At 48.1% G+C, this 13,548-nt stretch overlaps 1 protein-coding gene across 5 annotated transcripts in view; it reads right to left on the reverse strand.

Annotated features, from left to right (window-relative positions):
- Window positions 1-55: 55 nt before the first annotated feature.
- The window catches only part of LOC131473615 (cullin-9), a 31,019-nt gene continuing 17,526 nt past the window's right edge, over window positions 56-13,548 (reverse strand). Inside the window, exons 24-45 of one of the 5 annotated variants that reach the window (XM_058650942.1) lie at window positions 12,152-12,178; window positions 11,555-11,697; window positions 11,289-11,471; window positions 11,042-11,193; window positions 10,728-10,956; window positions 10,464-10,635; window positions 9,648-9,793; window positions 8,581-8,707; window positions 8,264-8,469; window positions 7,935-8,182; window positions 7,740-7,857; window positions 7,408-7,656; window positions 7,142-7,282; window positions 6,834-6,998; window positions 6,529-6,692; window positions 6,358-6,451; window positions 5,690-5,764; window positions 2,753-2,863; window positions 2,554-2,671; window positions 2,324-2,457; window positions 1,585-1,676; window positions 56-1,488 (exon numbers count right to left, since the gene is read on the reverse strand). In XM_058650942.1, the coding sequence (XP_058506925.1) occupies window positions 1,266-1,488; window positions 1,585-1,676; window positions 2,324-2,457; window positions 2,554-2,671; window positions 2,753-2,863; window positions 5,690-5,764; window positions 6,358-6,451; window positions 6,529-6,692; window positions 6,834-6,998; window positions 7,142-7,282; window positions 7,408-7,656; window positions 7,740-7,857; window positions 7,935-8,182; window positions 8,264-8,469; window positions 8,581-8,707; window positions 9,648-9,793; window positions 10,464-10,635; window positions 10,728-10,956; window positions 11,042-11,193; window positions 11,289-11,471; window positions 11,555-11,697; window positions 12,152-12,178 (3,317 nt within the window). In that variant the 3' untranslated portion in view covers window positions 56-1,265. Of the gene's footprint in view, window positions 1,489-1,584; window positions 1,677-2,323; window positions 2,458-2,553; window positions 2,672-2,752; window positions 2,864-5,689; window positions 5,765-6,357; window positions 6,452-6,528; window positions 6,693-6,833; window positions 6,999-7,141; window positions 7,283-7,407; window positions 7,657-7,739; window positions 7,858-7,934; window positions 8,183-8,263; window positions 8,470-8,580; window positions 8,708-9,647; window positions 9,794-10,463; window positions 10,636-10,727; window positions 10,957-11,041; window positions 11,194-11,288; window positions 11,472-11,554; window positions 11,698-12,151; window positions 12,182-13,548 lie in introns of all 5 variants that reach the window. The other 4 variants (XM_058650943.1, XM_058650941.1, XM_058650945.1 and 1 more) reach the window with 4 other exon arrangements.

Consider the following 13,548-nt stretch of genomic DNA (forward strand, 5'->3'; position numbering starts at 1 on the left):
GATTTAAAGGGACACTCAGAACATTTTACTGTTGGGGAACAAAAAAAGACTTGAGCAGAAAAAGAAAAAGCTTTTATTGACTTTTGCTGCGAGGAGTCGCTCGACTCCAAAGAAACATTGACATGAACGTATGTATCTATAGGATCTGTCAAAAAACTAAAACAAATAACACAAACAGAACCACAGCCAGCCAATCAGCGACTGATCGGGGGATCAGTTATTGCAGCGATGCATAGAAACATCTCAACTTTTCGTTAAACTCGTAGAAAAACAGACCAACGGTTTGTTTGTTTGTTTCCTCCAAACTAAAGGGCGACGTCATCGCGTCCGCCGTGAAAACATGAAACTGAACTGACGACCAATAAACCAGGAAACAAACAAACTGATCCTCCAAATGACCAGGGCCAGGACAGGACTAGGACCGGGACCAGGACCAGGAAAGAGCAGAGGCAGTTTAGTACAAAATAGACACCAGGCCACAAAACCACAAACAAACTGGTTTAAATTTAAAAAGGACTTTGTATTCAGATATTAACTCTGGTTTAGACTGGTTCTAACATGAAAGAAAGTTTCTAGTTTAGACCAGTGCCAATAGCAAAAACAAGACTTCGGCTGGGTTCAAACTTCTAACTGGTTTTGGAACCAGTTGTGAAACAAGTGTTTTCAGACGACTAAATACTAAAACTTTGTTTTCTGGTTGGTTTCAGTATTTTGACCAACGTAGACTGGTCTGAAAAGGTTTCAGATTGTTTCTCACCTTGATTAAACGAGTTCCGGAATGTGTTAACCTGGTTTCAGACGGATTTTCTGATGTGTTAGACCAGTTTAGACTTGGTTAAACTGGTTTGAACTGGTTCCAGAATGTGCTGACCTGGGTTCAGATTGAGTTCTATGTAATCTGGATTGAACAGGTTTTAACTGGTTTAACATAAACAGGTTTCAGAGTACTACCAATGTTTAAATTAACTGGGAACCAATGGTTTCAGTTTTTTTGCGTCACATGACCCTGGTCCTCTTCCGTAATCGGACTTCATGAAAACACAGAAAATAAAATACAGTGCGCAGAAAAGCAAGTGCAGCTGTGATGTGGGGGGGCGGTGTTTGGGATTCAGGCGACGGAGGACGTCCCAATGATCGTCTCCTGACATTCCCGACATTCTCAGGTGGCAATAGATGTTGGTGAGGAGGGGGGCGGGGCCACAACAAGGCCCCTCCCGTCCTCTCATTCTTCAACTCAAGGGCGGAGGTTTCCGTTTCCCTCCGCCTCAGTCGAAAGGGCTGAAGTCCCGCTCCAGGTTCTCGGACTCGTCGTCGTCGGAGAACAAGTCGTCCTCGTCAATGTCGTCCTCGTCGTAGTCCTCGTGCCACTCGGGGACGTACTCTTCATCGTACTCATCGTCCTCGTCCTCTGCCTCGTCGCCGCCTTCCTCACCTGCGTAGTTGTTGTTGTCTGAGTCTCCAGAGTCTGACGCTCGGTCCGACTTCGACCTTGTGAACAAACCAAAACATAACTGAGTCAACTCGATGGCCCCGCCCCTTTTCTGCATCACGTCGTTTAAACTGTCAACGCTTCGTCATACTTACTTTTTGTTAGCGTTGCTGTTATTGGACAGGTTTGATGCCTGAGCAGATTCTGGTTCCTGACCGCTCTTAGACTGGTAACCGACCCGGAAGTCCTGGTGGATACAAACAGGAAACATTCAGGAAATGTTCAGGAATCACTATGAAACGTTCAGGAATAATCAAGGTAAAGATCAGGAAACTTTCAGGCATCGTTCAGGAAATTTTGTTGAAACTTCAGTATCAATAAAGTTTAGTTAGACAAACAAAGTCAAAGTTCCAGTTCCAGGTGGAAACAGTTTTCTGGTTTCTCATTGATTTTAATCTTGGTTTCAATCTGACTCGATATAAACTTGTTTCAACCAGGTTCACACTGGGGTTAAACCAGGCTGATCCAGGTTTAGGACTGGGTTTGATTCTAATGTTAAACCAGTATCAGTGTGGACTGATTTCAGACCAGTCTGTGAACTGGTTTTCCAGCAGACTGTGGATTGGATTAAACCTGGTTTAAACGGGTTTCAGACTGGATTAAACCTGGTATGAACTGGTTTCAGACTGTATAAAACCTGGTTTGAACTGGTTTCAGACAGGATTAAACCTGGTTTGAATTCGTTTCAGACAGGATTGAACCTGGTTTGAACTGGTTTCAGACTGGATTACACCTGGTTTGAACTGGTTTCATACTGTATAAAACCTGGTTTGAATTTATTTCAGACTGAATTGAACCTGGTTTGAACTGGTTTCAAAACTGGTTTCAGATTACCTGCGTGGAATGCTGCAGGATGGCGAGCAGACGCTCCTGGATGCGTCGGATCAGCTCCAGTCCGGTGTTCAGGTGTTCTGGTTTCAGCAGCCGGACACATGAGGCCAGGTCAGTGCACTGCAGCAGCGTCTCCTCTGAGAAAACACACGTCAGAGCGTCACACACACACACACACACAAACACACTGATGATGGTAAAGGGCAGGGGGGGGGGGGGGGGGGGTGTCTCACCCAGCAGGATCTGCAAGGCGTTGGTGTGAAGGTCCAGTGCCTCCATCTGCTGCTCCATCACGTCCATCTTCTCCGTCTCCTGGTTGTAATAACTGTAGACGCAGGAGTAGGCCAGCACCTGCAGGGGGCAGCACAAAACTCAGTCAACACACACACAAACACACACATGATGAAGGTCATGATGATGAGTTTGTTTTACCTTCCGAGCCTGAGCGAGAATTTTACAGGCGTCGATGACGAACGTCAGAGACTTCATCTGCAGAGCTTCGTTAATGGACGACACTTTGTTCTCCAGGGTGATCGCAAAATCCTGGAAGGGAGAACGTCACACTTCAAACTCACTCTGAAACCAGATTTTCATGTTGTAACACGAAAACAAGACTTTGGCTGGGTTCAAACGTCTAACTGGTTTTGGAACCTTTCACGCGACCAAATACTAAAACTGTTTTCTGGTTGGTTTCAGTTTTTTGACCAATGTAAACTGGTCTGAACCGGTTCCAGAATGTGTTAAACTGTTTTCAGACAGATTCTTCTGATTCTGTTAGAGCAGTTTAGACTTGGTTAAACTGGTCTGAACCGGTTCCAGAATGTGTTAAACTGTTTTCAGACAGATTCTTCTGATTCTGTTAGAGCAGTTTAGACTTGGTTAAACTGGTCTGAACTGGTTCCAGAATGTGTTAAACTACACACCGCGTACAAACATCTGTCACATTGGTGCTTCTGCATACGTAGCACAGTGACGACTAGCGATGGCTCAATTCATTAAAATCCTTAGATTGATTGATAGAGCCGTCAGCTCTGGTGGAGCTTATAGCTTAAGTCCCGCCCCCACACTGTAGGATAATTAGCCAGATTTCGATCCCGATCTGGTCCTTCCGATAATTGTGGGTGATTATCCTGTAGTGTGAGGGATTAACAGACGTCGTTGGACTCGTCATAGCCATGAGTATTAAACGTGTTTATGACAGAACAGTCATCGGGTCTCCACTTCTGTTTATGTTCCGACGTTCCTGCATCTGGACTGGATCGTCTAGTCAGAATCAGAATCCTTTTTATTGTCATTGCACAATGTACAACGAAATTATAGCAGCAACCGAGTGTCAAAGTACACGTAAAAAAGTACAGGTAATAAAAAAAAAAGGAACAAGGTGTTTAGTGCAAAGGGATATAAAATAGATAATATGTACAGTGTTTTGTTACAATATATGCACATTGTCCTTGGGTGGTGTGTGTGTGTGTGTGTGTGTGTGTGTGTGTGTGTCAGTGTTTGTTTGTGTTCAGTGTAGTGATGGCTTGTGGGTAGAAGCTGTTCCTGAGTCTGTTTATTCTTGTTTTGATGGACCTGTAGCGTCTGCCAGAGGGTAACAGGTCGAAGAGGTGATGTTGCGGGGTGGGAACTGTCTTCTGTGAGTAGACGTCTCTCAGGGAAGGGAGGAGGCATCCGATGATCCTCTGTGCTGTCTTGACCACTTGCTGTAGCCTCTTCCTTTCCGCCTCGGTGCAGTGGGAGAACCACACCGTGATGCAGTAGGTTAAGATGCTCTCGATGGTTTGTCTTCGTGGTGTTTAGAGACAGGTTGTTTACTGAGCACCACTCAGACAGTTTCTGGACCTCGTCCCTGTAGGCAGACTCGTCTCCCCCCGTGATCAGTCCCACCACCGTCGTGTCGTCTGCCAACTTGATGATGGTGTTACTGGAGTGGGTGGGTCTGCAGTTAGTGGTGTAGAGGGTGTAGAGCAGTTGACTCAGCACACACCCTTGTGGGGAGCCTGTGCTCAGTGTCCGGGTGGAGGAAAGGTGGTGACCCAGTTTGACCGCCTGGGGTCAGTTTGTGAGAAACTCCTTGATCCAGGAGCAGGTGGGTGGGGGGAGTCCCAGGTCAGACAGTTTGCTGACCAGGATGTCTGGGATGATTGTGTTAAAGGCTGAGCTGAAGTCAATGAAGAGCATCCTGACGTTGCTCTCCCGGTGTTCCAGGTGGCTCAGCACGGTGTGGAGTGTGATGGCTATTGCATCCTCCGTCGACCTGTTCGAACTGGTGAGGGTCGAGGGAGGCAGGTCTTGATATGGGTTAGGACCAGCCGTTCCAGGCACTTGGTGATGATGGGTGTGAGTGCGACTGGGCGGTAGTTCTTGTGGGTGGCGGCGGATGATTTTTTAGGGATTGGGATGATGGTGGACGATTTCAGGCAAGCTGGGATGATGGATTGTGTCAGGGAGAGGTTGAAGATTGTGGTGAAGACCTGCGAGAGTTGTGACGCGCGGGCCTTGAGCACCTTCCCTGGAATACCGTCTGGTCCAGAAGCTTTTCTGGGGTTCACCCAGCTTAGAGTTGAAGTTGGTGATCTGCTGGATTCCCTGCCACACCTGTCTGGGGTTGTTGTTAGAGAGGTGGTTTTCAATCCTCTGTCTGTGCTCTGCTTTTGCTTTCCTGATTCCTCTCTTCAGGTCAGGATCAGCGGGTGAAGCCAGGTTTCATATATGATGGAAACACAGCAGTCTCGAACATATCGATTGGTCTCGGTGAGTAGTTCCAGCTCGTCCATTTTGTGGATCAAGGATCATGCGTTGGTGAGAAACATACTCGGGAGGGGAGGCTTGTGTGGGTTCCTCCTCAGTCTGACTAGCAGTCCAGACCGGCAGCCTCGCTTCTGCTTCCTCTCTTTTGCGCCTTCGCTGACAATCCACGGAGCTTCCGGTGTCCTTGCTAAGGCATGTGAGATGTCGTGAGATCGACTCGATTCTGCTATTATAGTCGATCTGTGGCTGCATCCAATGTCCAGTAGCTCCTGGCGACTGTAGATGTGTTTACGGAACGAAAAGACATACGGAAACACACAAAAGAAAGAGAAAAAACACGGAGCTGCGAGCCGCTGTGTCTGTGCGCGCCGCCATCTTGACTAATCTGTGGATTTCTCAGGATTAAAACGTCGGTGACAAAGTTCATCGTGTCTGCGTCGCATTTCAAATCAGCTGAGTCAGCAGATCTGTCTGTAGGACAGAATCAGAAGTGCTTTTCAGATGTTCTGGTGTCATGATTGTTCAGTCAGGAGGACAGCGGCCATGACACGTGAGGAGGAGGAGCTCTGTGCTCAGATCACACTAAAACAAACAAATGAAATAAACGCTCAGTACCTTGGCCTGATGGTGGAAGGTGCAACGCTCGTTATAATCCTGGAACTTCTTCTCCTGACGAGCTGCTTTACTCACCTGAAACAACAGTGATAATGATAACCAACAAAACAACCACTCAAAAATTGTTATTGTAGCTCGAGAGCCAACGACTACAGGTGTGTGGTCATGTGACCTGCAGTGCTGTACAATAATCATCAATTCATTGGCCAATTATTATTATCATTATTATTACTACACATTTTTGCTCTCAGAAACATTATTTTATTTATTTTTACAATGACCCGTTTCATTTATTATATATACATATATATATAAAAATATATGTGTGTATATGTATATATATATATATATATATATATATATATGTGTGTGTGTGTGTGTATGTATATATATACATATATACATACATACATACATATACATATACATATATACAATTATATTATTATTTCGGGCCAGAGCCACAAATACCAGGGGCTGAAACGGCTCCTGGCACGAAATTGTGCGAAGAATCGTTAATCTTTCAGATTATTCTTCTATCCGTGTCTTTGCCGTCATCAGGAGACTGCTGCACTCCCCGACCTGCTTATTTTTTGATATTTTACTTTTATCATTAATCTTAAAATAAGTGTTCTACCTTTAGTGTTTTTGTCGTTTATAAAACTCACCATGGCCGAGCAGTTGTAATAATCTTTGTGCGTCGGTTTCCATGGTTTCAGGCAACGCCAACAAAATCCATGGTTACACTTGGCACAGGTCATACTGAGGAGAAAGATAGAGGATCATCATCATCATCATCTTCGTCTTCATCATGATGAGGAAGATGAGGAGGTACGTACTGCAGGCAGCCCTCGTTCTTCTCGATCTGGGCCTGACAGCTGGGACAGCGTTTGGAGATGAGTTTGGCTAAATGTTTGCTCTGAGCTTCCACCGTCATCCCTTCATAGAAACCTCCATCATCCATCCACTGAGACATGTGACTGCAGCTCGCCGGGTAGTGAGCCTGAGGAGGGAGGAGCTACTGTCAGTGCCGACCTGACACGTTCATCATCTGTGTGTGTGTGTGTGTGTGTGTGTGTGTGTGTGTGTGTGTGTGTGTGTGTGTGTGTGTGTGTGTGTGTGTGTGTGTGTGTGTGTGTGTGACCTCGGGGAAGTTGCAGCTGAAGCAGGACGACCAGCAGCACTTGGAACAGGTTCCCATGCTGCCCATGTTCTCCTTACACAAGATCTGATCACAGCCCTGAGGGTTGGTGCACCACGTCAGGTTAGAGCAGCACTCCACGTACACCCTGAGGAGGGCACTTTTGTACTGAGGGAGAGGGGGCAGAGCAACACAAACACGTCAGGTTAGAGCAGCGCTCCACGTTCATCCTGAGAAGGGCACTCTCCACCTTCTCTCCTCAGGATAAAAGTGACCTGAGGTTGTCATGGTAACATTCTGGAGGTGGTTACCTTGGTGACAGTGTCCTTGTCGGTCAGGATGCTGAGGAAGAACTGGGACGTGGGCTGAGCCTGACAGTCTGTGATCGGACAGTTACAGTTCATCACCAGGTTCTGTTCGATCCTCGCTGTCAGATACTCCTGCCAACATGACTGACACACACACACACACACAGACAGACACAGGTTACTTACACACACACACACAGACACAGGTTACTTACACACACACAGACACAGGTTACTCACACACACAGTAACCATAGTAACGGTCTCACCCTGCAGCAGTAGTGCATGCAGCTCAGCAGTGGCACCGGCTCAGCGGTGGTGCTGCGGGCGCTCAGGCAGACCGGGCAGGTGGAGGTGGGGCTCGGTGTTGGCTCAGGGTTCCTGCACTTGATGCCGGCGGCCATCATGAGGGCGTCGGGGTCATCAGTGTACCGCTGCACCAGCAGGTCCACGTTCCACTTACAGTGAAGCAGCAGGTGCTCGGCCCGATCCTCGTCCAGACTCAGAGTCCCAGAGACCTGCAAGGGGACACAGGGACAGGCGACGAGAATCAGAAGACACAAGAGTGAGAACACGCCTCCACCACAGTCCTGACACTCACCTGATGGACCGTCCTCTGCATCAGCTGACGGACTTCCTCTGGCGTCATCGTTCGACCCATCGAGAAGAGGACGGTGTCCAGAACGCCGTCCTCAAACCGCAGCGGAGACAACGCCAGGCTTTACACAATCACGCAGTTAATGAAGAAAAAAAGATTCACAACCTTTAATTTCACTTTCCCTGACTCTGAACTCACCTGATGTCGGCGCAGCTGTCAGCGCGGCTCTCGGCACCGTCGCTGAAGGAGAACTGGGCCTGACCTTTCTGCGGCGTGGACGGGTCGCTGGGGATGAACTCCACGATGTGCGGGTTGTCGTCGTTGCGGCGGACGCAGCCTTTGCTGATGACGTGCATGATGCAGGAGAGGACGTCAGCCGTGCTGCAGCTGAAACGACCGCCGCCCAGCGGCCGCGCCGCATCTCGCTTCTGACACGAGTCCAGGACCTGGAGTAGACCAGAGCACAGTCGTTAGCACCGCCTGCTGATGGCTCACCTGTGGGACAGGAGGACCTTGTGACCTCTGACCTTGAAGACCAGGTTGTCCATGTGCATCTCCTTCTCCTGCTTCATGATGTGGACGATCAGACAGTAGATGAAGTTCCTCTTCCTCTCCAGCGCCGCCGCCGCGTCCTCGTCCACCTTTAGGTACGTCTGTTTGGGCAGCAGGTGGACAGATGTCTGGACGCCGCTATGACTGCGGGACGCCACCTGCTGGCTCAACCTGAGCACACCTGAGAGGGACAACAGGAACATGTCCTAATTATCCTGACTGAACTGAAGCTTTCCACGGAAAAAACAAAACCATCATATTGTTATCAATAATGTGTAAGTGTGTGTGTGACCTTGGCAGGGGTCATCAGGTCGACTGCAGGTCAGCGGCCCCTCCTCACTGATGAGCGGTGTCAGAGCGTGCAGCAGGACGACAGCGGACAGAGCGGTCGCCTGCAGCAGAGACTCCGCCTCCACCTCCTGCACAGAGAGACCACAGTCAGTGAAGACATGATGACATCACACATAAGACATCACACATGATGACATCACACATGATGACATCACGCATGTGACGTCACGCATGTGACGTCACGCATGAGACATCACACATGAGACATCACACATGGTGACATCACACATGAGACATCACACATGGTGACATCACACGAGACATTACACATGTGACATCACGCATGAGACATCACACATGGTGACATCACACATGAGACATCACACATGGTGACATCACACATGGTGACATCACACATGAGACGTCACACATGGTGACATCACACGAGACATCACACATGTGACGTCACGCATGAGACATCACACATGAGACATCACACATGAGACATCACACATGATGGCATCACGCATGAGACATCACACATGGCGACATCACACATGATGACATCACACATGGAGACATCACACATGATGACATCACACATGGTGACATCACACATGAGACGTCACACATGGTGACATCACACGAGACATCACACATGTGACATCACACATGGTGACATCACGCATGAGACATCACACATGGTGACATCACACATGAGACATCACACATGAGACATCACACATGAGACATCACACATGGTGACGTGACATCACGCATGGTGACATCACACATGACGACATCACACATGACATCACGCATGATGACATCACACATGACATCACGCATGAGACATCACACATGGTGACGTGACATCACGCATGGTGACATCACACATGACGACATCACACATGACATCACGCATGATGACATCACACATGACATCACGCATTAGACATCACACATGTGACATCACACATTTGTTTTTCTGTACTTTGCTGTGAAGTTGAAACATTTTGCACATCGAGTGAGCGTGTGTGTGTAAGTGCGTGTGTGCGTGTGCGTTACCTCCTGCTGGTTGAACTGCAGCAGTATAAACATCTGCAGTGTGGACACGTGCAGAGTCCGGAGGCCAAACTGCAGCTCAGCGTGACCGAGCCACGTCCACTGGAGACGCCGTGGCTTAGAGTGACTCAGACCATACATGGACTGACCTGAGAGACACACACACATATTAATCTACCTTCCAGCTTAATCCTTTTTAACCAGACACAGTTTTTCTTTAAAGTGTGGTTATATGAGGTACTGACAAATTATTAGCACTGACTGCACGGTGAGCGCCCCCTACTGTTGAGAACCAACCCGACAAACAGAAGCTTGATCTGTTAGACAGACTTTCCAACAGGAAACTGAAGTTTGTAAAGTACTCACTCTTCCGCACCAAACCCCACAGAGAAAATCAGTGATTTTAGCTGGCGGGGACACAGGAGCTGCTGGTCCTCTGCTGCCTCATGTGGTCACTTTGTGTCACTGAGGTTAATCTGGACAAAGGATTTTAAAAGCCAAAATGCCAAAATAAGACATTTGAACTTAGCGATGGAGGCAGCAGAGGATCAACAACTCCTGTGTGCTGTGATGTCAAAATCACTGACTTTCTCTATGGGGTTTGGTGTGGGAGAGTGAGTGGTTTACAAGTCTGTCGAACAATGAGATAAAGACTTGATCATGTGACGTAGATTGTATCCGATGAGCCTCTGTGTCTCAGGCTGGTTCTCAGCACGACACAACACAAAAATACCCAAAGTATCATTTTAAAGTGGGGTTTATAACCGAAAGAAAGCCTGGATTAAGCCGGGATCAGTGAGAGTGAGAACTGGTACTGACTGTGGGCGTAGAACTGGGTGAACTGGTTCAGGTATGAACACAGTTCTGATGGGAAATGTTTTCCTGGTTCGTCCAGGAAGCAGAACGAGGACACATTCCAGCAGCGTGGAGACAGAACCAGAACGCGGACGTCAGCCTCATCCTCTGACTCCGCCCACTCCTCCTCCATCATCTGCAAAGACAGCGTTTATTCAAATCATGCGTCAAACCCAAAAGATTCATGCCGAGCCCGGTTTGTCAGATGTCAGATTACAGATCAGGAACCTGTGTGAGAACACGGCGTGGAGGCGTCACCTGGTCGTGCTCCTGCAGGTGGCGATCAAACTGCTGCAGTCGGTACTGGTGAAACTCCTGCTGCAGCTCAGCTGACTCGCTCAGGTTCTTCAGCATCTGCTGAGGGAAGCGGCTCGGAAAGCAGCTGCCGATCTGATCCACCACGGCGCTTTCCAACCACACGTTCCCCTGAGCCAGCAGCCGGTCGCCCATGTAGTACCTGAGAGAGAGAGAGTGATGTCATCAGCACTCACAGCCGCCTTTTTGTAACCGTTTCGTTTTCTCGTGGTCGACGCCGTTCAAACCTGTAAAAGTGCTCGAAAGTGGTGGCGAGCTCCAGGCCCGACAGGAAGAGCATCGGCTCCAGAAACTGCTGCAGCCGCTGCTGAGTCTCCACACTGCCCGACGCCGCCACCTGGATCATCTGATCAGTGTACTGAGCGAAACGCTCGCTGACCTGCACACGACCAAAGCAACACCGTCATCACCACAACCTGGGCTAAACCTGAATTAACACGGACTTTAACCTGAGTTTGTCCCGTCAGGACCTACGTGCATTGCTCTGAGGATGGACAGCTGTAACAGTGCAGCAGAGAAACCGTGTCGAAGGGCAAGGACGAACGCCGTCTGTTGACCAAACAGCTCCTCCATGGCATTCTTCAGCCGCAGGTAAAGAGTCCGATAACGTTCGACGAAGTCTGGCTGACTGAAGCTCGACTCCAGGAACTTCTTCACCTGGAGGGGAGGAGTCAATTACAGGCATCAGACTCACATCAGAACACTGGCGTTTAAATGTCGCACAAACATGACCTTCGTACCTGGCGCTTTACAACTCCCTGCCAACAGAGGGCAATGCCTGCGATGCTGCTGCTGCTGCTCTTAACTTTGGGCTTGGCAGAGGAAGATGAGGAGGAAGAGGAGGCGGCGGCAGCGGCTTCTTTGTTTTTACTATCTTTACCGTCTGGAGGAAAAGTCGGAAAAGGTTTGATTTTTCTGGACGAAAACATTTGATGACAAGAAGACTATTGAATGTACACAAAAACAGCGGTGGGAAACGTGACAATGACACTGCGGCTACGCTCTGTAGCAGCTACGCTTCTACAAAGAATGACATCAGCCGTTTGAAGCTGCATGTTTCAGCTGCTTCAAACCAATGACAATAAAGTTCTATCTATCCATCTTGTTCTTATAATTTGGCTGAAATGAGCCTTAGATGCGGCTACAGATTCACAGATTACGCTGCTGAAAATAGTCCCAGAAACACTGAGACCCTCCTCATGGAACATTAACGTGATGGTGTAGGACACAGCAGGGGGCACTGGGGGCGACCTCCTGTCCTCAAGTGGACACGTGAAATGTCGCAGAGACACAAGGACGTAATGTTTACATGGTTACAACAGTTACTGTCTACTTACTCTTGAGCTCTTTGCTTCTGTTGAGACCTTCTGGAAACAAGATAAACTCTTTAAACATGGAGTAAAACACATGATCTCACACACACAGACACACACAAAAATAGTGACACAAAATGTATATTTTTAAATAAACACAAAAACTAATGTTACTGTTGTTGCCATAGCAACCATTTCAACACAAGCCAACATGTTTTCATTGTGGGAAAATTTAAAGTTTGACCAAGTTAGGATGTTTATGCTAAGCTAAGCTAGCTGTTCCCCCTGTTGTTGGCGCATTTCCACCGGCTCTACTTGCCTCGCCTGGTACCAGGTACTATTTTTAGTACCTGCTCAGGCGAGGTTCCAAAATCGTGCTGAGTAGGTAACTATGCGATGATTGGTCAGACTGCCGTCACAGGAAGAGACTTCCCACACACAAATCAAGCTGAACTGTAGATCACTTAAAGCGGCCATAGCATGGTCCTGTCTCACTTCTATGTGAGATATGGAGGTGTACTTACAAACATGAAGTCCTTTTTATGGTCAAAAACGTCCTCGTCGCTACAAACGAGCCGATGTAAAGGCCTCATCACTGACGCTCTCGTCAGCCGCGCTGTGTCAGACCAAAACCACACCCGCAGAACACGGACTGTCTTGTGATTGGCCAGTTACCTGGAAGTGACGTCATTGGCACGTCAGCTCTGGATGTGCCCGGACTCTAGTGTCGTTCCGCTTCGTGGAGCTCAGGAAAACAATCAAACCCTGCGCTCTAAGCAGTGGCTGAACTGATTGTTATGGACTTTTAGGGCTTCATAGACGAGGTCATGACACAGATACACACAAAAATGCAGCGTTAATTGGCACTTCCGGGCTATGGGATCTTTAAAACTACTTAACAATCCTAAAAACGTGGGTTAATCTCCAAGACCTACCAAGGAAACCTCTATATTTAACTGGAGTCTTTTAAAGTGGAGTGGTGTATTTAGGGACAGCGTTGGCGATCACGAGCGGCATCACAGACCACTGCAGTCTGTGGAGGAGGCTGTACTCCGGAGACATGTGGACAGAAATCAAGTCGAACAGTGCCGAATTGTAGCTAAATGAAAACTACATAACAATCCTAAAAACGTGGGTTAATCTCCAACAACTACAGAAGTGTGGTGTAAAGTCACTAGTCACTGTGTGTGTGTGTGTGCGTGTGACACTTATAAAACGAAGTCACCGCAGTTTCACTCAGCCGTGCAGTGATGACTCCGCCCACATTAAGTAGGTACTTTTTTGTGGAGATGCAACCTAAGCGTGTCGTGCCGAGGCGAGGCGGTGGAAAGACGCCATATGTCATAAGCTAAGCTAGCTGTTCCCCCTGTTGTACTCTTTATCATAAGCTAAGCTAGCTGTTCCCCCTGTTGTACTCTTTA

The sequence above is a fragment of the Solea solea genome, chromosome 15 (genome assembly GCF_958295425.1).
Source record: "Solea solea chromosome 15, fSolSol10.1, whole genome shotgun sequence".
NCBI lineage: Eukaryota > Metazoa > Chordata > Actinopteri > Pleuronectiformes > Soleidae > Solea > Solea solea.